The 23,718-nt window shown below is 44.8% G+C and overlaps 1 protein-coding gene across 1 annotated transcript in view; it reads right to left on the reverse strand.

Moving 5' to 3' along the window:
- The window catches only part of LOC308331576 (inactive phospholipase C-like protein 2), a 79,963-nt gene extending 57,856 nt beyond the window's left edge, over positions 1-22,107 (reverse strand). Inside the window, exons 1-2 of the mRNA XM_080787060.1 lie at positions 21,976-22,107; positions 8-88 (exon numbers count right to left, since the gene is read on the reverse strand). Coding sequence (XP_080643186.1) covers positions 8-88; positions 21,976-22,095 — 201 coding nt within the window. The 5' untranslated portion in view covers positions 22,096-22,107. The remainder of the gene's footprint in view (positions 1-7; positions 89-21,975) is intronic.
- Between the last annotated feature and the right edge of the window lie 1,611 nt (positions 22,108-23,718).

Here is a 23,718-nt window from a genome sequence, read left to right on the forward strand (position 1 = left end):
AGTCGGCCGCACTGCTGATCTTCCTCTCGGACAAACTGCTGCTGAAGGACACGGTCTTCTTCCTCTCCCGACCAGCACGGGAACCATCCTGATGGAGGAAGAGGAGGAGGAGGAGGAGGAGGAAGAGGAGGAGGAGGGGGAGGGGGGGAGGAGGAGGAGGAAGGAGGAGGAGGAGGAGGAGGAGGAGGAGGAGGAGGAGGAGGAGGAGGAGGAGAGGAGGAGGAGGAGGAGGAGGGGGAGGAGGGGGAGGGGGAGGAGGAGGAGGAGGGGGAGGGGAGGAGGAGGAGGAGGAGGAGGAGGAGGAGGAGGAGGGGGAGGGGGAGGAGGAGGAGGAGGGGGAGGGGGAGGAGGAGGAGGAGGAGGAGGGGGAGGAGGAGGGGGAGGGGGAGGGGGAGGAGGAGGAGGAGGAGGAGGAGGAGGAGGAGGAAGAGGAGGAGGAGGAAGAGGTGGTGGAGGAGGAGGAGGAGGAGGAGGAGGAAGAGGAGGAGGAGGGGGAGGAGGAGGAGGAGGAGGAGGAGGAGGAGGAGGAGGAGGAGGAGGAGGAGGGGAGGAGGAGGAGGAGGAGAGGAGGAGGAGGAGGAGGAGGAGGAGGAGGAGGAAGAGGAGGAGGAGGAGGAAGAGGAGGAGGAGGAAGAGGTGGTGGAGGAGGAGGAGGAGGAGGAGGAAGAGGAGGAGGAGGAGGAGGAAGAGGTGGTGGAGGAGGGGGAGGAGGAGGAGGAGGAGGAGAGGAGGAGGAGGAGGAGGAGGAGGAGGAGGAGGAGGAGGAGGAGGAGGAGGAGGGGGGGAGGAGGAGGGGAGGAGGAGGGGAGGAGGAGGGGGAATAAATATGAATATTGCTTGTTGTATCAGGTGGGATTACGTTGGCATGCGTTATAGACAATCAAACCGCTGTGCAGAGTATACGGGAGGTTGTGGGATTAACAACAAGCACAGTGATTTATGTAATATCAATTCAAAACGCAGATTACATATACTTATACTCATCATGACTCCCCCGCCACGTCGATATTATTGTTGCTCCTGATACCGTGCAAACAGACAGCCTTTCTGTCCGCGCCCTTGACCCTCGGCATTGTGCCATTATTAATCAAAAACCAGGTCAGAGTGGGACGAGGTCGCCTCTCACCCAATCAGGTTATCTGATCCCCCCGTCACAGCTCATCATGTATTATTGACCAATCAGGTCATGTCAGGCCAGGACAGAATGTTTACATGGGAGCGGTCGGATAGGAGACCGACAAAACACACGAGGGGGGTGGAGTTATTAAATTACCGCTACAAAGGAGTCCCGATAAAATGGCACCCCCCCAAGACTTAATTGAATGATATATAATCTAATGCGGGAGTGGCCCAAACTGGCCGTGAACTTAATTGCGGTGGATTAAATTCCAAATGGATTCATTGATCCCAGGACGTGACAAACAACTTGCCCAAAATGTGCACTGCTGTGACCTCATCACGTTGTGCTGACCTCATCACATTTTGTCATGACGTCTATGGACGTTTTTTTGTGTTATTTTGTTGCAAAACTAAATGCTTGGAATGGATTCAGAATCATGAAAACCGTTTGACATGTCACATGCTACTTAAAGCATAAGGAAAGTTTGTTTTTTGTCAATTTTGCCTGCCATAGAAACTTCCCAATACTAACAGCCTGTTGTCTATATGTATGCATATAGACAATATTTTAGGCCAATAACAAAGACTATATACCAAATTTCCCACTTTAAACAAAAGAAGCCTGTCGGCTGCCGGACTAATACGAGCACCCCTCACTTCACACTGGTGTGATTCTTTTTATTTATTTATTTTTACCTCCAAGGTTGGCTGCACAACAAAGGTCTGTCAATGCTAATCAGTGACTTGACATGACTTTGATGAGACGCAGGTGTGCAAGATCAAACAAACACATATCGGCTGCTTTGCGAGAAACAACAACCCAGCTTACAGTATATATACTGTACAAGCAAAGGTGGGAGATATCTGGGCAGGAAACGAATAGTATAGTGATGAAAGGGAGAGAGAGAGACCGGCAGAAAGCGAAATAAGGAGCAAAAGATGACATTGAGAAAGAGAAATGCAAGGGAGATGGATTGATTTAATCTATAGTATATTTATTATGGAGAGAAGCTGAATCGCATTCAGCTTTAGAGGCCATGGTCGAAGTCTTTCACAGATAACTGCAGGTTTTAGATGGATTGCTCGCATGTCTCGACAATAAGACCAGATTTTGTTTAAAATCATTTGTTTAACCTTGTAGTGGCAGATGCACCTGTTTGAGGTATAGGCCTACTTATGTATTATGATCATCAATAGAGAAGAGAGGCAGACATCTCCCCTTGTCTTGTTTTGTTTGTATTGTCAATGGTCAGTCGTTTCGTTTGTTTGATTAAAATTCAATAAATGCGAGCTGTCCGACACAGAGGAGACCCAGGTGACTGACAAGCAGCAGACACCCGTCTCTTGTGTGTGTGTAGGAGCGCAGCCATGAAGAGATAGCACGCACAAGAGAGTGAGAGAGAGAGAGAGAGTGAGAGAGAGTGAGGTGAGCACGAGACATGCAGCACAGGGGAGTGTTTCATCCGGAGAATGTGAATGAGTAGCAGCATGAAAGAGAGTCGCGGCACATCAAGCAAAGATGAAAGGAAACTCTCGCTCTCGGTGAAGATGTTTTCGACTTCCAGTCATCACCAGGCCCTCTGCAAACCACCTCGTTAGAATGGGGGGGGGGGGGGGGGGGGGGAATGAAATGCACAAAATAATCCAGGGGTCGCTTATATAAAATGAAGTATTTCTTGGTCTCCTGAGAGGTGGTGATTGGGGGGTGACCTTTTATACTGACCTGCGCTGCTCTTCTTAGATGAGCGCTGAGGAGGAATTATGGTCGAATCATAACTTACGCTGTTGTATGTTCTTCACCTTTTGCCTTATTGTTATGTTCTGACATTTTGAGCCGTGACATGACATTCTTACGGCACACAGGCCTGGTTATCTGTTGTTTTGAGTACAGCTTGTTCCTATAAAGACACGCACCAGATTCTCTCTTATCGTGGGTATAACTAACTATGCACGTGTTGATTTTGACAGCACATTTTTATTTTAGTTTAATAGTCATAGACACGTATAAGTGTCTTGAATAGTTTTCGTTTAGTTTAAGTCACATTTTAGTCACCTGGAATGTTTTAGTGTCGGTGGAGTTTTAATTGACTAAATAAATATCATGAGATTTTTAGATTTGACTAAATCTACAGTTGATTTAGTCGACAAAATGTATTCCGGCGGGCCTTGATGCCGTCGCAATGGCACACTTAGTAGCAGATATGTGTGAGCTTGTAGATCTGCTATTTCACTATTATTTGCTATAACACCCCCCGTGAGTCCAATCCCCTCTGTCCGTGGCAGAGCTATATACTTTACCACTTTAACAATTAAGCACAATCACCACCACCTTGCAAAATATGTGTCTCCAACTCCTCTTGCATCATCAGGAAATTACTGCTGATTGAATTGAATTCTACGACAGCGCACAGGCAGGGAGGATTAAGCGTCTTGCTCGAGGATATACTTTTGACACGTACAAAGTGTGCGAGCTGGACGAGCCGAGGATAAAACACAGGCGCCCTCCTCATACGACTCTCAAAACAGCCTCTCCGCACACTCGTCTACAAACCGCCCCGAAACATGAGCTCGTTAAATGGAACGCTCCAGATTGTCGCCAGGTGCGAACCACTACTGACGACTGCGAAGACGACTCTAAAACACCACCACCTACAGTATAGTCATGATTGGCTGCCTCCTGAGCCAATGGGAGCCTCATGCACGGCATAGAAACCAAGTGGCAAAAGCTAATTGTTTTCGAGTGGTGCTATAGCCACTCTATGCGGAGCTATGTGTGTCTGTATGTATGTGTACGTAGCTGCGAAACCTAAAGTGGCCAGTAGAGCGTGTGCGTGCGCGAGCACACACACACACACACGCGCGCACACACACACACACACACACACACACATACACAATGTTTTACTTATACAGGGTATTATGCTGAGCATGAGCTCTTTCTCAGCAACGCCCTACTTCATACGCACGCACGCACGCACACACGCACGCACGCGAGCACGCACGCACCCACACCACAGTCTTAATGCGGTTGGCCTCTCTGAGCAGTTGGGCACTTCAGCGGTGTCTTAGGGGGGGGGGATGGGGGGGGGGGTGTAAGTGGGTGTGGCCATTCACTTCCCCACCCAGAGAGTTTCCCTTGGCGATCATCGCTCGCGTTTCCTCCGACCTTCCGTTTTTTAACCGCTCTTAATGTTTAACGAACACAATCTGTCAAACAATGAAACGTAATGCGTGGCAGTTATATCCTTAACGGTATACATCTGTTGTGGTTCTGTGTGTATATGTCTATACGTCCTAGACAGTAGTCCATGTGCACACAAGTGTGAACGAGTCAAACAATCAGTAATGAAGGCATTAGGAAGGTCACGAAAGCATATATACTGTGGGCTCAACTCGACAACCTCTCTCTCTCTCTCTCTCTCTGTCTTCTCTCTCTTTAAGAAGAAGAAAGAGACAGGGAGGAGCAGCCGTGTCTCCTCTGTGCCCTCCATCGCGACAGACGCAATGACCGAAAACAAGGCACAGAGCCAGCACAGTCCCCTACTAAGCATGCAAATGCACGCGGCAACGCGCGCATACACACGCGCGTACACACACACACACACACACACACACACACACACACACACACACACACACACACACACACACACACACACACAGAGAGAGAGAGAGGAAGCATTGGATGATCTCCCCTTCCCTTTCCAATGACTGCCATTGGAAATCAATGTTGCCACCAATCTATATCTGCGTGCGGGCATTTACCAGCACACAACCATGCTCTCTGTGGACATATCAATGTAATTATGTGGCTGTGGCCACATCATTACGCAGTCAGCCAACACCACCACCACCACCACATGGATCTGTTTCCGACCGTATACTCAATTTGTGATGAATTCAGACAAGATGCGACTGACTATAGCCTGGTATAGAACGAAAGGCCACAGATATATTGTGGCTTTTATAGGTATATTATACTTCCCTTTGCGTCCGATATGTGTCGAGCGACCGCGCGGTGTGTGTGTGTGTGTGTGTGTGTGTGTGTGTGTGTGTGTGTGTGTGTGTGTGTGTGTGTGTGTGTGTGTGTGTGTGTGTGTGTGTGTGTGTGTGTGTGTGTGTGTGTGTGCCGGCCCGTGTTGATTTCGTCGACTAAAATACTATGACGAAAAATGTCCGTCGACTACCTTTTTTCAGTGACGAAAACTAACTGGAAACTAGACGAAAACTAAAGCTATGATGACTAAAACTATAAGACTATAAATATATATATTGACAATTTCATCAGCAAATAAAAACGTTAGGAAGGGACTTATAGTGGACAAGAGATCCAGTATAAGTCATTTTACACTTGGTCGCATGCTGAAAATAGCAGCTCACAACGCGTCACACAGCGCGACACGTTGTGAGCTTGTGTAGGTCGCGTGAGATCGGCCGTTATACGGCGGCATCATGAAGGCCCGCCGAAACACATTTCAGTCGACCGAATCAACTGTAGATTTAGTCGACTATAAAACCGTATGATATTTAGTCGACTGAAACTATAGACCAAACACTAAAACATTCCGGGGGACTAAAGTCAAGTGTGACTAAAACTAAATGAAAACTATTCGAGAGATATACACTTTATACAGTGAAACCAAAATCAAAATGTGCTGTCAAAATCAACACTGGGGCTTATATGTGGACAGCCCCCCCCCCTGTATGTAGATCACCCCCCCGGATTGCAGAGGGACAAGGACTTCTCAATGTGACCCCTCGATTAAAGGGGGATTCAATTATTCCCTCTCTGTCGAGCCACTTCATCCGGGCTGCTCCATATGTTCAACTCGATTAGCCCGACAACATCAATACCTTATATACAAAGGGAGGGGGGGGGGGCGGGGGCACAGAGTTCAAACATTCAACAACGCCACCTCTGACGTCAACTGGAGACCCTGAGCGGGAATGATCCTGGCAACGCAATGCCCGAGGGACTGCGCGTGTGTGTGTGTGTGTGTGTGTGTGTGTGTGTGTGTGTGTGTGTGTGTGTGTGTGTGTGTGTGTGCAGAGTCATCGGGGGATTCGATTCCACGTTAAAAATGCAGACGAAACATGAGCATTAACCACCTAATAAGCCTGAGCACCTCTTTAACCACTATACGTAGGTAGATATACACATGTACACCGACAAGACAGACACAGAGTAATATCCCATTCTGACCTGAGATCAGATTCATACGAGGTTTCCACTGGACACACACTGGTCTGATTATAACCCATTCTGACCTGAGATCAGATTCTAAAAAATGTCAGTCGTTTAAAATAAATAGCAGACCTACAAGCTCGTAGCGCGCCACTCGGTGGCGCGCTATGAGCTTGTAGATCTGCTATTTTTCAATAGCTAAAGCACAACACGATGCCAACACCAAAATGGGTTCCCGTTCAGAATGGGATATATATATCAGTGGTTCCCAAAGTGCGGACCCCCAGGGGTCCCTGGTATAAAGTTCCAGGGGGATCCCCATGCAGCTAAATGATAGTTTAGAACCAAATGGACGTGCACGGCGCACACACAGTATATCAAACACAGTCACATGCACGCGTATACTTTCTCTCTCTGACCTCTCACTCTCAAAATAGACTAACACCAATAGACTTATATATTGAATCCCTTCTTCAATCCGTCATGAGTCCGAACTTGCTCGTTTCCTAATACACAACATGTGCGCGCGCCGCACGCATTAACCAGAAGCCAACCATGCGTTGGGAACCACTATAATGCCTCCAAAACAGGAAGCAGCTTGTCAGTCAGCCAGTCACAGAGTACTTCCTGTTGCTCCTCGGGCTGCAGGAAGAGCTGAGTGAGATGACAGAGGGGGACAGAGGAAAGGGCAAAAGATTTGTATTTTTGTTTTTGAGGGGGCCTCCCCCTTGTCCTGTGTGTGTGTGTGTGTGTGTGTGTGTGTGTGTGTGTGTGTGTGTGTGTGTGTGTGTGTGTGTGTGTGTGTGTAAAAACACAAACTTTGTCCTAACACAAACATTAAATGCCATTGACAATGAATGGACAATTTTGAGTGTTCGCGTAAACACAAACATTGCGTATAACTAACACAAACATCGAAGACGAAGGTGAGGACGCAAATTCCGATTGGCCGGAATGAGAGGATGCATGATTGATGATGTGCGATGAATGATAAGAGTGCCCCTCACTTCACGGGGGTGTGAAGTGAGGGTTCAAAGTTTGAACCCTCTCTCTCTGTTTGAACTTCAAACAGAGTTTCCAAACAGACTTTTCCTTCTGTAGCCTTAGGCTTAATTCACTCACACCTTTCGATCTAGCATAATATACAACATTGATGCATGCAAGATGTATGAGACTTGTTTACTGACACAAGCTCCCAATGCATTTCCAATGGAAGTCTCATGGTTTGACACGACACGCATCAGCTATACATCAATCTGTTGTGAAGGTGTGAGTCAGGCCTTAATTAGGCTTCACTCACACCTTTCGATCTAGCGTTATACAACGTTGATGCATGCTACTGTAGATGCATGCTAGATGTAAACAAAGGGTGTCACGGGGCAGCCCGTGCCCCATACACATACACTGATGGAGAACAATGCTCATACCTATAAATTACACAGTTGCATCCCTAACTTTGCCGGCCGGCTTGGAAGACGGTGTTAATGGACATGAGTGCATATTTTTTATTATTGTAGCTCACGGTGAATTGTAAAAGAGAACTTTGCTAATATTGTCACAGTGTCACAGTGTATGTTTGTCACATTGTATGTTTGGTGTCATTTGTGTTTAATGAGGATGTGGCACCTGGCTCTCCTGCAGTATACTGGCGATCCTCTTGACTGAGGGGAGGAAGGTACCAAGTGCTATAGAGCAGGAGGGGTGTCTGTCTGTCTGTCTGTGTTACAAGAGCTCTTGTGTTATGTTTTCTATTATTCATCTTGATGTTGGGTAATGTATCTGAAAGGTATTTGAATTGGTTTAGTTAAACTAAGTCATTGTGTGAGTTAACTCGTGGGCCACCATAGTTGGCCTTATTTGAGATAAGTGGTTACCAATATTAGTTCTATGTTCTTGGTATGGTCTCACCCAGTATAAAAGGGAGGCTGCAGGAAGCCGATCGGGTTCAGTAGTGGCTCGGGCAACAAGCAGGTAACATCCAGGGAGAGCTTCTAGGGGGGAGGGGAGGGGAGGGGAGGGGAGGGGGGGGGGGGGGGAGGGGAGGGGAGGGGAGGGGGGGGGGGGCCCTTTTTTGGAAGGGTCCCTTTTTTGGAAGGGTTTATATAGCCTAATAGAGTTTCCCAAGTTCTGGGTTTGGTTTCCTATTTGCTTTCAAGTAATGTTCTGTCTTTTGTAAGTTTAGTCTTCAGTGTTTCTTTTGTTTGTCAGGCCTGTGTGCTTCCACTGTGAACAACCTGCAACGGGGAGAAATAAAACGCCCTAAAAAGGTATTGCTGGAATCTGTGCACTTTTTAGGAGCCTGAATTGGCCACTCGGTTAACTTGACATGGCCTAAGGCTTCACTCACACCTGCACAACAGATTGCCGTACAACAAAAATGTCGCGTCAAACCGTGTGACTTCCATTGGAAATGCATTGGGGCGGCCATGACACTTTCCCTTTGTTTACATCTAGCGTCCGACAATGTATGCTAGATGCGAAGGTGTGAGTGAGGCCTAATTAAGCCTTTTGTTTGTGTGCCACTTTCTGTATTCTCACAGAAGGTTCAAGACGTTAGCACCCATGATAGCCATTTAAAGTGTATGCATTTGATGCATTACCATGTGTTGTACTTGCTTACTGTAAATCACTCTGGATTAAGATGTGCATTAAACCCATTTTGACCTGAGATCAGATTCTAAAAATGTCTGTTTGAAAATGACAGTTTACTGAAAAAGCTATGTCAGTCATTTTTGATTTTTCTAAAATAGACCTACAAGCTTGTAGCGCGACACTCTGTGGCGTGCGATGAGCTTGTAGATCTGCTATTTTTCATTAGCTAAAGCATTACATATAAATGCTAACACCAAAAGGGTTTCCTGCCCAAAATGGGTTAAACAAACATTAAAATGCCTAAATTGTCAATTAAAGCCCATGTCATGATTCATCATTTGCAAAACAATTGACAAAAACATGCCAAAAATGTGTACTGGTGGGCTACTCAAATACATTTTCACTACAGTATTAAGTTTAAAATGTTTTGTAATCCTTTTCACTTTTATGCAAAATATTAAGCATGGTGATTGGACGGAAGGATATGAGTTTTAAAAGGGGTTTCGAGTGGTTTGAACTGTGAGACTTACATTACATGTTATTAGAAGAATAAACTATACAAAGAAACGTGGCACCAATGTGAATTTAAACGGTATTCTTTAGTAACCTCTGATACCAGGAGGACAAGATTCTGATTGAATTACACAGATGGGTGGACAGATGCAGCGAGAAAAGGTGTCGGGAGGGTGTCAGAGGGAGAGTGAACGAGCACTTAAGAGAGTCTGTGAGAGGAGGAGAGTGGATTGAGGGATCAGACAGATTTAGAGAGAGAGAGAGGTATGAGAGGGAAGAGATGTTCTGTCAGAATAAAGCGGAAATGAGCCCCAGAATATTTGAAAACCAAAAGGCGAAATGACAAAACCGAATGGAAAAAGGATTTACGTTTGCGTAAAGGTACTTTGCGACACGGCGGGTGTCTGACAGTGATATATAGAGAAGAGCTACTATCTAGCCACAGCAGCGGTGGGCAACGTTTGAAGACGGAGAGGGCCGCTATATTTCCACACTCACTCCAGACAGAGGGCCACATATTGCATATTACTGTCACATAGAGCTATATTTGAATTGATTTTAATTTTCTATTTTTGAATTGGAATCCCGAAAAGTAACCTTTTTTTATTTAAACTCAAAATATTTTTAGTTAGCAGCAGCCCTGCTGAAGACCGTATAGGTCGAAACATGTCGGTTCGATAAAGTTTTCATCCTTTTTAACATTGAATGTGCTTTGTTCTATATATAGATGTGTTATCCCGATTGATCCCAGGAGCACCTTTTTTACTATTTTTACATTTTTGAGTGGTGCAACCACTCCAAGGAACAGCAATGTCCGTGTTCACCTATGCCTGTGTTCACCTATGTGTGTCTGTGTTGGTTAATGAGCACCAGTGTTATGACTATGAGTACCAGTAGGGGCGCTGTTGTGCTAGAAACAGAGATAGTGCTGCACTGTTACCTGCTAATGAGAGAGAGAGAGAGAGAGAGAGAGAGAGGTGGGGGAGGTGGGGGAGTTGCACCACTCAATTCACACGGGTGTGATTTTTGTTGCATTTAGTTAACTTTATGAACTAAATACAAATACATTGGACGTAAACAAAAAGACAATAACATCTTAATACTATTCATTATAAGCTACATAATATAGACCGAAGTCATTAAAGCGGGTCATGTTTGCATGTTTGGAATTGTAACAGCTGAAATCAATAACATATCAGTACTCTGATATTAACTTGTGGGCCACATTAAGTGATGGTGGGGGCTGCAAGAAGTTGCCCATGTATGTAGTTTCATGAGCAAGCAATCTGTGTCCGTTTGGCATGTGTTAGGGCAGTGGTTCCCAACCGGTGTGTGTCACCGGTCGAGTCCAAGGTGTGGCACATTGTATGTACTGTACGTATATTAATACAACATACAAGTTAATCATCAATCCTTTATTTTTTATAGGCTGACAGGACATGGGGAGAGAGATGGGGTGACATGCAGTAAAAGGCCGTCTGGATCGGGAGTCGAACGACAGTGAGAGACTAAACTGGTAAGTCCTTTAATTAATTAGTATCCCGTTCACTTATGGTTGTCATGCTCGTTCGTCTAAATATTAACGTTGTGCATTATTATCTGTCATACCGTATGCGTCCAAGGTTTTTAGAGACAGCATTGATAGTATTGTTATCATGTTATGTCCGCCAGCGAGCTTTGCGATAAAATTTGTTTGTCTGTATGTATATATAATATGCACTTATCTATTATTATCGTTTTTTAAATAGTTACATAAGCGTTGTTGTAACCAGCACCACAGCGAAGCAGTTAATGTATTTATCATGCTGAACTATAACAAAGCTGGTAACATGGACAGTGGCCTTGTGGTTAGAGCGTCCGCCCTGAAACTGGGAGGTCGGGGTTCGATCCCCGGCCGGGTCATATACCAAAGACTGTAAAAATGGGACCCAATGCCTTCCCTGCTTGGCACTCGGCATCAAAGGGTTGGATTGGGGGGGTCAAATCTACTATAATCAAATGATTCCCGAGCGCGGCACGACTGCAGCTCACCCACCGCTCCTTGGCTGTACGGCTCACCGCTCCAAGAGAGATGGGTCAAATGCAGGGAGAACAAATGTCACTGCAGTAACGTGTGTGACAAATCGTTTGACTTTGACTTTGACTTGGCTAAACAGTTTAGCTGACTGGGGTCAATTCCCATTGCATGTGTAGTACAGTAGTTCCGGCCTAGAACGGACACGAAACGGCATGTGTTTGCATGTATGTGTGTGTGTGGAAAGGTTTACCAGATATAGTAGGCGTATACTTCCATTGCAAAATATAAACCACCGTTACTTAAACCCATTTTGACCTGAGGACGATTCTACAAATGCCTTCTAGTTTTCTGGAAAAAAAAACGATGTTTCTGTGTCAGTCGTTTTCAAACATTTCAAACATTTAATTTCATGTCAAAGACCCCCACAAAACTAGATGTATTTGGCCGCCGACCCCCATCTGAAAATATGTTGTTCCAGAGACCCCTCAGAAGCAAAGATTTGAGTTAGAAACTCGCTCTGAAAGAATATATATTCAAAGATTTCCGCCACATTTTCACAACTTTTCAAAAATAGCAGACCTACGTACAAGCTCATAGCACGTCACTCGGTGGCACGCTAAGAGGGGGAATTAATTTTTCTGTCCTTTTATTTCTCTTTTCAAGTTAAAATGGTGTGTGTGTGTGTGTGTGTGTGTGTGTGTGTGTGTGTGTGTGTGTGTGTGTGTGTGTGTGTGTGTGTGTGTGACACACACACACGTAACAAAGAGTTTTGTCATTCACTGCACATGGATCTGAAGTGGAGCGTACTGTATCTGTTTTCAATACGCTTGCATGTTAATCAACCACTTGGGAATGGGGACATACAGTAGTATAGTCGAAAATGTGAAGAACAGCAATGTTATGTACTGTATTGCGTGTGTGCGCGCGTGCGTGAGCATGCGTGCGTGCGTGCATGTGCGGCAGTTTTAAGGCTGACCACACCAATGCAACTCCTTGCAACTGCCATTGGGGATAATGGTTGCGAGTAGTCTGTCGCAAGTAGTTGCATTATGTTGCAAGGCGTTGTGAGTAGTTGCATTGGTACGAAGGACCCCTTGAATTATATATGTATAATTGGCTGCCGACCCCATCTGAAAATATGTTGTTCCACTGACCCCCCCATAAGCAAAATTATGAGTTAAAAAATGTTTGATGTGAAAGAATATATATTCCAAGAATTACACATACATTTTCATTACTTTTCAAAAATAGCAGATCATTTTCTTTTTTTTATCCCACGATTTTTCAACTCGTTTTTTTCACCCAGTGACAAATATCTAATGTAATCCTGGGCGCTACACTTCCTCTGCCAACCTGTGGGACTGAGCTCATGCTTCCTTCAATGCATGAGGAGTCCAAGCTGCTTCTTTTCACCTGACAGGGGGGAATTTCACCGGTTGGACGTAGCACGTGGAAGGAACACGTTATTCCGACCAGTTCCTTTCCCCTCCATCAGGCGCCCCGGCTGGCCAGGGGGAGGCAGTTTAGTGACCAGGATTACTGCATGTTTTTTGTGAGGGTATAACTACCCTAGGGGACACGGGGAGAACATGCAAACTCCACACGGGAAGGCCCTTTCTACAAGCTCATAGCGCAGCACCACGCGCTCTGAGCTTGTAGATCTGCTATTTTTCAGCAGTTAAAGTTTAAAACAATGGTTAAAGTGGTTAAAAGCTACGGTGAGGGTTAAGGTTCAAGAACTGGCTGAATAGCAGGTCCAGCGGCTATTCAGCCATATCTTCAGGGAGGACTTAAAGGACCACTTCACCACTTTTCAACCCATCTTCTATATAATTGGTCTTCGCTAATGTTCATGATAAAATATCACAAATTATTTTCTCCTATACTCGGTCTGTGTCTCATATGACGGCTGTAGGCAGTTCAGAAACCTGTCTTACAGTGACATAATCCATTATTGCATTGTAACTTTCCAGGAATAGAAAGCCTGCCGTTAGCTTGCATTCCCCATCGGTGATGTCACTGGAAGACGGTGGCTTTGATGATTCAAGTTTCTTTATTAGGAAAAAAGACCCGAGGAGCTCCCAACACGGATACATGTCACAACCATTATTGTACACGTAAACAAGACAAAGCCACTGTACATACAAGTACAACATATACATGGACAATACAAAACACTAAACAGTGCAAACCTTGAAAACCTCACAGCCTTACAGCATTGAATCCAATCGTATAACACATTTGGAAATACTATACGGTCGTCGATATACTTTCTGAAATGCCCATAGCCCATTCTATGAGACACATTTCACCGTGAACATTAGTGAGGACCAATTCTATATGAACATATAGGTTGAAAAGTGGTGAAGTTGTCCTTGAAGACTTTTGGGTTAACCCCGTTCCACAGAGCATGAACAGCTACTAAATTTAGCAGGTCTACAAGGTCGGTGGCGCTATACTTATACGTCTTGTGAAATTAAAATGATTATGAATGTCACTAACCTTTTTAGAGAAGTAATTATGAAGGTATCTCAGAGTGACCTCGTTTCGTATCCTGGGGACCATACCCCTGTTTTATTAATGAAACTCTATCATCTACCCTGAGTTCGATTGATTGATTGACTGACTGACTGATTGATTGATTGACTGATTGATTGAAGATTGTAGAATGGGTGCAGTTCAACGAAAGTACAGGTCAATACAACATCTGCTAAGAGGATAAAACCACGCAGAAAAAGCACTGAGACTTGTTTACATGAGGGTTGCAGCCGCCCGTAAGTGCTTCTCTGAGAGCACTTTTGAAGGAGTCTAGGGATTCACATTTCTCAACGGCTGTTGGTAGGGCGTTTCTACATTTTAGTGGCATAATAGGAGCGAAAATAATTTTACCCCAGAGATAGACCCTGACGAAGACCTTTGAGTGGGGGTGAGGTGGGTTCGGGGAGTGAGGCCTAAGTGGTAGCCCGACCAGTTTGTTTTGGTTGATGTCTGGAGCTTTGTTTTAAAGGGCCTTTTGAGGTGCTGCGGTAGCATTGGGTGCATGCATAGTCGAAGAAACCTTGAGCCAGGAGAAGGTGTGTTCTGGGGTGGAGTTTTATATAGCTAACCTGCATAGTTTGTTTTTTGACGTTTGTAGCTTATGCAAATGCCTGTGTTGAAGAGCTTGCATAATCAAAATGACATTTGGACCAGAGCCCCTGCCAACATTTCTAGAGCATTTCTATTTATGAATATGTTTTGGCATAACCTTATTTTTAACCTTATTTATGGTCGTGCAGGGCCAGCTCTCTCCGGACAGGTTATTGTCTAATATACATACAGGCAGCCAAGTTACTTTATTGAATCCTTGGCCCGAAACTTCAAAGTCACCAACTATACAACCACTAACCCAGGGGACTTCTTTAGTTTATAGTGTTAGACACAAAGAGAAGAGTTTGCCAAGATCTAGAGACAGCCTATTGTCTATACTAGCCAGGAGCTGATCTGATCTATCTTGAGTATAGTTCTAATCTAATCTAAGCACTCTTTCTACCTCTATTTTGTCTGGCAAGCTTGAGAAGCTCTAAATATGTGCCCTGCAGGTGTACTTTTTCAGCGATTCAATTAGAAAGCAATGTTTTAAGTGATCTTATTTCTGTGTTCAGTGTGAGGGAGTACAGACCACTGGTTTGGTGGTCCCTTATTGGCCAAAGGGGGGGCCACACACAGATACACTTGCCGATTTGCTCAGGTCAGACACCTAAATTCTCCGTAAATTATCCATTTATTGTCAATGGCATTTAATGTTTTATGTGTCCAGACAGAATCTACACTATAGCTGTTTATAGGAGGGGCTATAGCGCCCCTCAAAAACAAACTGAATCCTGCTGCTGTAACCAACTGGGAGCCAGTGGAGGGGAGATGTGATCATACTTCGTGCCCCTGTTAAGAGGCGAGCGGCAGCCTTCTGCAATGACTGTTTCAGTATAGGGTTTTTATTTTCTTTCATCTTTCTAGTTATCTAGTTAGCAATCTCTATGATGATGTCATTGGCAGGTACATTTTCAAGCTATTATCCACAGCCTCTCTGCTTAGTGTGTGTGTGTGTGTGTGTGTGTGTGTGTGCGCGTGTGTGTGTGTGCGTGTGCGTGTGCGTGTGTGTGTGCGTGTGCGCGCGTGTGTGTGTGTGTGTGTGTGTGTGTGTGTGTGTGTGTGTGTGTGTGTGTGTGCCTGCCTGTGTGTGCCTGTGTTTGCGTTATACAGGACAGGAAATCACTACTAAATGAGAAACAGGAAGTGTTCACCCCCTCCCTTGTATAGCGACAGCATGTGTAAACGTGTGATGTGACAATGAAGTGGCGCTTCAGTTTGTGAGCGGGGCCATATACTTATTTTCTCTCAGCTGCACTTTATATATACCGTTGCTGTCCAGAATAAATCACCTAACTCCATTTTTGAGGCTTAACTCAATGCTATTGAACAGCCTTTATGTCTGTGTGTTGGTTTTGAAAAACAAATTGAACCAATGGAAACTTCGACGAGAAACCTCTTAACTCCACTTGAGCTGGATTGTTTTTTGTTTTTTTTCATTTCCTGAAAAATGAACATTTTGGAGTTAGGTGGTTTCTTCCAGACAGAGATATGAGGAAACCATTTCCAGCAACACGCTGCTAAATGAACCAGATTGCAAAAGCACTGAGCTGACCTAGTGATGGAATAGAAGTGCAGATGCTCTATATACACACACACACACACACACACACACACGCACACGCGAGCGCACACACACACACGCACACAGACAGATGTGATCACACATCTTGCACATACGGTCGCACGCACGCACTCACACAGTCCTGTCAACAATTATTACCTAATCGTCTACTCTAATCACAGTTATTTGTGATGATGATCGCAACTATTTTTTGGGAAAATATAAGGTTATTACATATGTCATTTTGTTTGTATATTTAGTTTATATCTGCCCTGTGCAACTCCAATAAACGTCTAGAAGCCAAACAGAAATACAATTTGTATTCATATATGCCAGTGTTCGACGTCAGAAACTGATTTCAGGTCAGATCTGTCTCAGTCTGAATGCAACAATCATGTTATGCTTTAGCTATTGAAAAATAGCAGATCTACAAGCTCATAGCGCGCTAAGAGCTTGTAGGTCTGCTATTTTCGAAAAATTGAAGAACGACTGACATAGAAACATAGGCTTTTTCAGAAAACTGTCATTTTCAAACAGACATTTTTAGAATCTGATCTCAGGTCAAAATGGGTTAAACAAATCAGATTCTAATCTGGATGTGGCACAGATCTGACTCCGGCTTGGCTGCCAGTCTGAACACACAGATCGGAGGTGGTCCCTTGCAAACGGTCGGGCCAAAAGATCGGATTTGGAGGAAAGAAAACTGATTTGAAATCCGATTTGACCGGTTGTGACCGCAGTCTAAATGGGGCCAAAAGTTCACCATGCTAGAGGAGATGCGGCCACAAGTTGATTGGCTGATAAACTTCACAGATTGCATCCTTTGCTGAAGCAGACTGAACTCAAACCGTATAGATGGCTGGAACAATGAATGCACCAATGAGAGGCTGCCGTAGACCGAATGCACCAATGAGAGGCCGTCGTAGAACAAGGAATGCACCAATGAGAGGCCGTCGTATAGACTATTGTGTTATTTTTTGCATGCCTCCACAGCAACCTTGGTCAGACACAAGCTCAGATAATACACCAATAAAGGCGTGCACACACACACACACACACACACACACACACACAGGTTCTTCACCACATAAGGCGATCCCATAGCAACAGAAGGGATCAGAAGGTGTGTGTGTGCATGCGTGCGTGCATTTGTGTGTATGTAGTGTACTGCACATAATTATTTATACCATGCCAGGTGTGCTCTCCATCCATCTTTGCCCTGGCCTGTGTCCCTTTATCAGCAGGCGTAAAAACCCCGACTCTGTCAGGGTGAAAATATTCTGCCTCTGTGTGTTGTCTGCCACGTATATAGTGCCTCTGTCAGGTTCAAAAATGATTTAACTCATTTAGGACTGAGACCAGCTATAAGATTCTACAAAATGTCTTCTAAATCATGACGCAATCGTTTTCTGAAACACCTCATATTTCTACGTCAGTGGTTCTCAAACTATTTCATGTCAAGGAACCCCAGATATTATATGTAATTGGCCGCCGACCCCCCATCTGAAAGATTTATTTATTTATTTTTTTTAATCAAAGATAGCAGATCTACGAGCTCGTAGCGCGGCACTTGGTTCTGCGCTATGAGCTTGTAGATCTGCTATTTTTCAATAGTTTAAATAACGTAATCCTTAAAACACCAAAAAGGCGTTCCCGTCCTGATTGGGATAAAGCCGGATAAAGATGTCAGCGTGAGGACGGAGCTATATAAGGTGTCTGAGGCTCTTTTTAGTCGTCCTGACAGATTTATCCTGCGTGGCGAAAGAAATATCCAAATCTACAAGCTCACAACGCACCGTATGGTCGCGTCACGTCGTGAGCTTGTATATCGCCTATTTCCAGCGCACGACGACACCGGCGAGTGACTAAGTATATATAGCCATAACCTCATCCCCAGCTGTGTGCAATGTGCCAATTAAGTCCCCCCCGGCTAGCATAGTACCCTCAGCGTCAAACACACGACAACAAACACACTGACGCACATGCGGTCCCGTAAACAGCACGTGGACACGTGTGTGTGTATATATACGTAGACCCTCATATACACACTCACTAAATCATGCCTATTTAGACAGCCCACACAGTTGTACATCAGCAGATAAGTACAGTAAGCACACACACAGAAAGTGGCAAACAACAAGAGGTGTGTGTGTGTGTGTGTGTGTGTGTGTGTGTGTGCGCGCGTGTGCCACTAACCCATGCACCCACGCTTGTGCACAAACGTTTATCCATGCATACATAATACAGTATGTGGACGAACACGCACACATACAGTACTGTCTGTACAAAGTGAGATAAACACATGACACGTGTATACAGCACGCACGCACGCACGCACGCACGCGCGTGCGCGAGCATGGAATAATTAATTTGGTGTCCGACTGCCGGTGACAGAGAAAAACAACTTTAAATCTGCACAAAGCCTAAAACCTGAAACGGGGAGTTGAAAACCGGACTATATGAGATTAATCACCTGAGAGTCTATAGTACCGTACCGTCTGAGCTATCCAAACTGTGTCAACAAAAAAAACTAATTTAATCTCAGAAATTGCTCTCTCTCCCTCTCGCCCCCTGGTCAGGTCATGAGACTCTTTATTACTCTCGCACAACAACCCGCGGGCTGTGTGTGTGCACACACACAGGCGCAAACATACAAGTGCAATCCACACACGCACACACGTGCGCGTGCGTGCGTGCAAGATGGCTATATCTCCATCAAGGTGAACTTGAGACAGACACAAGACAAGTCAATGCAGTGGTGGTGGTGGTGGTGGTGGTGGGAGACCATGCATACACACAAAACAGAGGAGGGCAAAAGGCCATCCACAAGCAATACTATGGAATGCTAAGAAAGGTAGGGTATATAGCCTCAGCCGACAGGCAGCCCCCCCCCCCACGGGACATGACATAACTATCTCTGCACAAAATCCCAAATCCCCTGGCTAACGTTAAACTGGTCTGGAATGTCATGTTTCCTGTTTATCTGCCTACATTATACTACGCTGCGCCCGGAGGATTCATTCTCCCATTGTCAGGAGTCTCCTCCTGACATGAGCTTTACAGTATGCATAGTTTGTCTGGGCCCGAGCACAGTAAGCATACAGTCCGACTTCAGCAAGATATATACTGTATATAACGTATAGACAGGTGGACCATTCGCTTCCTAGGGGATCATACGTTAAACAATGTTATGTGCTTTGTAAAAACAGCTGCTACAAAGTGGCTGAAAAGGGAAATAAACACTTGACTGATATAATGCAGTGAATAAATATCCAACATCCAACATGCAATACTAGAAAGGAGCGCAAATCTCCACCAGGAGGCATGCCCTAATAATAATAGCCTAATAATACTGTGACGTTTATCGGATATAAAGTCTATACATGAGTTACCAGGTATAGTGCCACTTGAACATGTTGAATGGTCAAGTCCGTATTAAGACGGAACATGCACTGGTACAGTGGACATCATCTCTCGGTAGAAGTTGTGGCTTGGTGTGTGCGTGTGCGTGTGTGTGTGTGTGTGTGTGTGTGTGTGTGTGTGTGTGTGTGTGTGTGTGTGTGTGTGTGTGTGTGTGTGCGTGCGTGTGTGTGTGTGTGTGTGTGTGTGTGTGTGTGTGTGTGTGTGCGCGCACGCGCGCACGTGGAGATATTGTAAAACGACGGCGATGACCATCAATGCTAAAGTACTATAAGGCTAAGCAGGGCTCATGCAGCAACACCACACCGCACACCTGCGATTGTCTATAGTCTATATACGGTCCAGGTCCACGGCCTGACAGGACGCTTATATATCCTATAGCCTGGATAGGGATGGTTGTTCTGAAATGATGAATGAAAGAATCTACAGCTGCCATTGACTTGATTATTAGACTATATAGTCAAGACTTGAGGTTCAAAAGGGCAAAAGAAACCGATCATGCCTACTAGTTTACTGCAGACTATAACACATACACATACTGTATATAGAGACAGTACAGGTCAGTATACAGCTTTCCAACTATCAACCTGTCGACACGGATTGGAATGGGTTATTGGTTCATGAATCAATCCCCCTATCCATTAACCATTATTAACCCGTTCTGACCTGAGATCAGATTCATACGAGGTTTCCACTGGACACACACTGGTCTGATTATAACCCATTCTGACCTGAGATCAGATTCTAAAAATGTCAGTCGTTCTTCGATTTAAAAAAAAATAGCAGACCTACAAGCTCGTAGCGCGCCACTCGGTGGCGCGCTATGAGCTTGTAGATCTGCTATTTTTAAATAGCTAAAGCATAACGTCATGCTAGCACCAAAATGGGTTCCCGTTCAGAATGGGTTAACCATTATTAAATAGCCAACACATTGTGGCCTGGCTGGTGCATGCCATCGACCACATGATTGTATAATGTCTCCGGGCCCGGCCCGGGGTCAATAATTCTGGATGTGTATAGATCTGTGTCGTGTACACTAGTATTGTCCCTCATATCTCTATAAGACAAACCCAATTTTTTTGGAGAGTCCTTTGTGTCTGACTCTTTACCCATTTTGACTGATATTTTGTGAAAACTATATAAAAGCGCTACATCGATTCTATAAAAGAGCTCCTCCGACAGGTGGCTGCAGTTTGTATAACTGGGCAGCTGGCCCCCTGTAAAAAAAAGTCTATACGCTTATCACCGGAAATGGGGTGGTCATTCAGTAGTGTTGTATATACGTGGGTGGACATGGGACAAGGTGTGTGTGTGTGTGTGTGTGTGTGCGTGTGTGCGTGTGCGTGTGTGCGCGCGCGCGTGTGGAGGACACCGTGACATGACTGAGGAAGGGATAAATAGTATAGTAAGTATAGTGTGTGTGAAAGAGCCAACAGGCGTCAACTCCAACGGCTCATAAACGTATAAACTGCTATGTTGCGACACGAGCTGCCCCAGGAAATTGACCAACTGGTGCAACTTCCCGTCTAGCTGGGGGGGGGGGGGGGGTTGCCTGCCAGTCAGATACAGTAAAGATGATTTCATAAAGTGCTGTGTTTCGGCAGGAAGGATCCCCACCAGACCAGAAAAAGAAACAACCCGTCTTCAGTTCACACTCTCACCTTCGCTATAGGACTGATATAAAGATTATACATCAAGCCTTGTATACTGTATGTAATGATGCAATGTACTGTACAATCAAGGAAACAAAGTCTAGCCCACTATACAACCACAGACTATATATATGAAAAAGAGCCACACTGGCATATTATGCACGATTCTGATCTGACCAGAGAAACTAAAGATATGCTTGAGAGAGACGCTGATATCACTCATACAAAATAATGTGTGTTGAACAATGCCAAGGACACACTGTGTCTGTCTGGCACGGGTCACTTTACTGGAACTAGTGCTGTGCTCTGCGTATAAGAAGAAGAACCTTGAGCAAAAGAACATGCAAACACATTCAATGTCTAATCTTTATGTTGCTATACGGTATGTCTATTATCGATAACAACAACAACAACAACAATAACTGATGCTAGATGGCTGTGTACACAAAATGTAACATTGAACCTATATATTATGGAGATGAAAGATTTTCATTTGCTTTTTGCAATTTGTTTGTTAAAGCTGCAAGCCTATATATTCCAATATGGCATATACCTGTTGATAAGGATCTGATTCTGAGGCTATGCATGGCTATGAATGAATGGAGGTTTTTGATCACCTCAGATCAGAGAGCATCACCAGCAGCACTATACTAAAATGAAATAATATATTATTATTAATATGTATTATTATATATATTATGTATTATCTGTTTCCCCCACCACATTGCCAGACACTATAGTAGCCTATACTTGTTGTAGGCCTATATAGGACAGACTGGTATACCTTGATCAGACTGCTCCTCCGAGGGATAGGTTTTGTCGTGGCGGCACCGGCTCCAGGGCTGCCGGGGGTTGGCGACCCAGGGCTCGCATCACGCTGGATCTTCCTGACGCCGTCTGACATGCTGCTACAGTCTCCGTTCAACACGGCCGCTTCCTCTCGGTGCGTCTCCATGCAGCGACCCAGTCCCGACGGCGGTGCTTTCCACTCCTTATTGGCGAGTGGCGGCGGCGGCGGACCCCCCTTCTCTCCAAATTCAGCCATGAGACGCTGACTTGGATGTCACCTGCTTTATAGAACGACCGCTCGGATCCCTGCATGTAAGATGCATACAGACTAAAACTGTACCGTAGCCTAATAATATACGACAAAGATCCCCACCGTGGCTCATGTGGACGGAGAAATCAATATACGTGCGCCAAGAACAAAAGTAGCCTAACTTGAAGAATCTCTCTCTCTCTCTCTCTCTCTCTCTCTCTCTCTCTCTCTCTCTCTCTCGCTCTCGCTCTCCTTCCGTCTCCGACAGAGCTCTGCCTTCTTCTATAGCCTCTATCTATTGCTTGCGGCTGGCTGGTGGTGGTGGTGATGCTCCTGTCGCTGAAAGCATGAATAGACGTCAGGAAACGTGGTATTAACGGACGTGCCTAACCTAACAAGTGCGCACCGTTAGTTGCTTTACCACATGACGGCCGGGGGAAAGAGTGCCATGCCACTGCAGCCTGCAGCATGAGGCTGCCAATATCGCGTGTGCGCGCTATACGCGCTTTGCGTTCAAGTCGAGCTTATTAAGTTATTATTTATAATACTACAAATATAAATAGACCTACAACCGCCTTATTATTATTATATTGTGTCGTCTTCAGAAGGACTGCTTCTCCCCGGTCCAGAGACTGAGAAATCCCTTTGGTCTTCTAGATAGTGGCTAAGATGTTGGATTTTCACGCGGGAGGCCCGAGTTCGTTACACCTATAAAGTTGAAAGCATAGCCTATACTAGTAGTACACTTAACTAACTAACTAACTATAACTAACTACAAATCCTGCTATGGACAAGCGGCCAGATGTATATAGCCTGGCTAATAAGCCACACGAAGTGCCCTCGATCTGTCAGGAAGTCCCAGAACCGCATCTGCAGCTTGAGGGGACAGTGTACACATGAGGTCCAGAATGACGTTGTTGTGTCAGGGAGAACAAATGGGATCATATATAGAATAGAGAAGTGTGCTCAGAGAAAAGTCAATATTGCATAAATCATGTATTGTTTAGTTAGTTTGCTGACTTTGCTCTGAATGAGAGAGAGAGAGAGAACCCATCCTCTGTCTATATTACTATGACGTGAACCTGCAGATATGGTTTCAAATAATATGATAGTTTTAGGATGCCACCACTAGGTGGCAGCTAAAGGCAACATTCAAAGCCAGATTCTACTTTCTTTCCAATAACATTTTTGTTTTAATCATTTCAGGATATTTAATTATGTTAATTCATTTGTTTTCTTATTCTTCTTATTTTTGTCATCCTAATTATCTTTATTTGACCGGTCTACATGTATCTGTCAGACTGTCTCTATGAACATGCTCACAGGTTTTATGTTTGTCTTCAGTTCAATGTTGAACGCATTGACAATGAAGGGAAAACTTACTTCATAATGTGTCATTTACGTCATATTGTCTCTTTTATTTTTAATGGCGTTTAATGTTTGTGTTTGCACGGTTTGTTTTACATCACCATTACATCTCCTAATCAA

Source organism: Protomyctophum bolini, assembly GCF_963924005.1.
Source record: "Protomyctophum bolini genome assembly, chromosome: 17".
NCBI lineage: Eukaryota > Metazoa > Chordata > Actinopteri > Myctophiformes > Myctophidae > Protomyctophum > Protomyctophum bolini.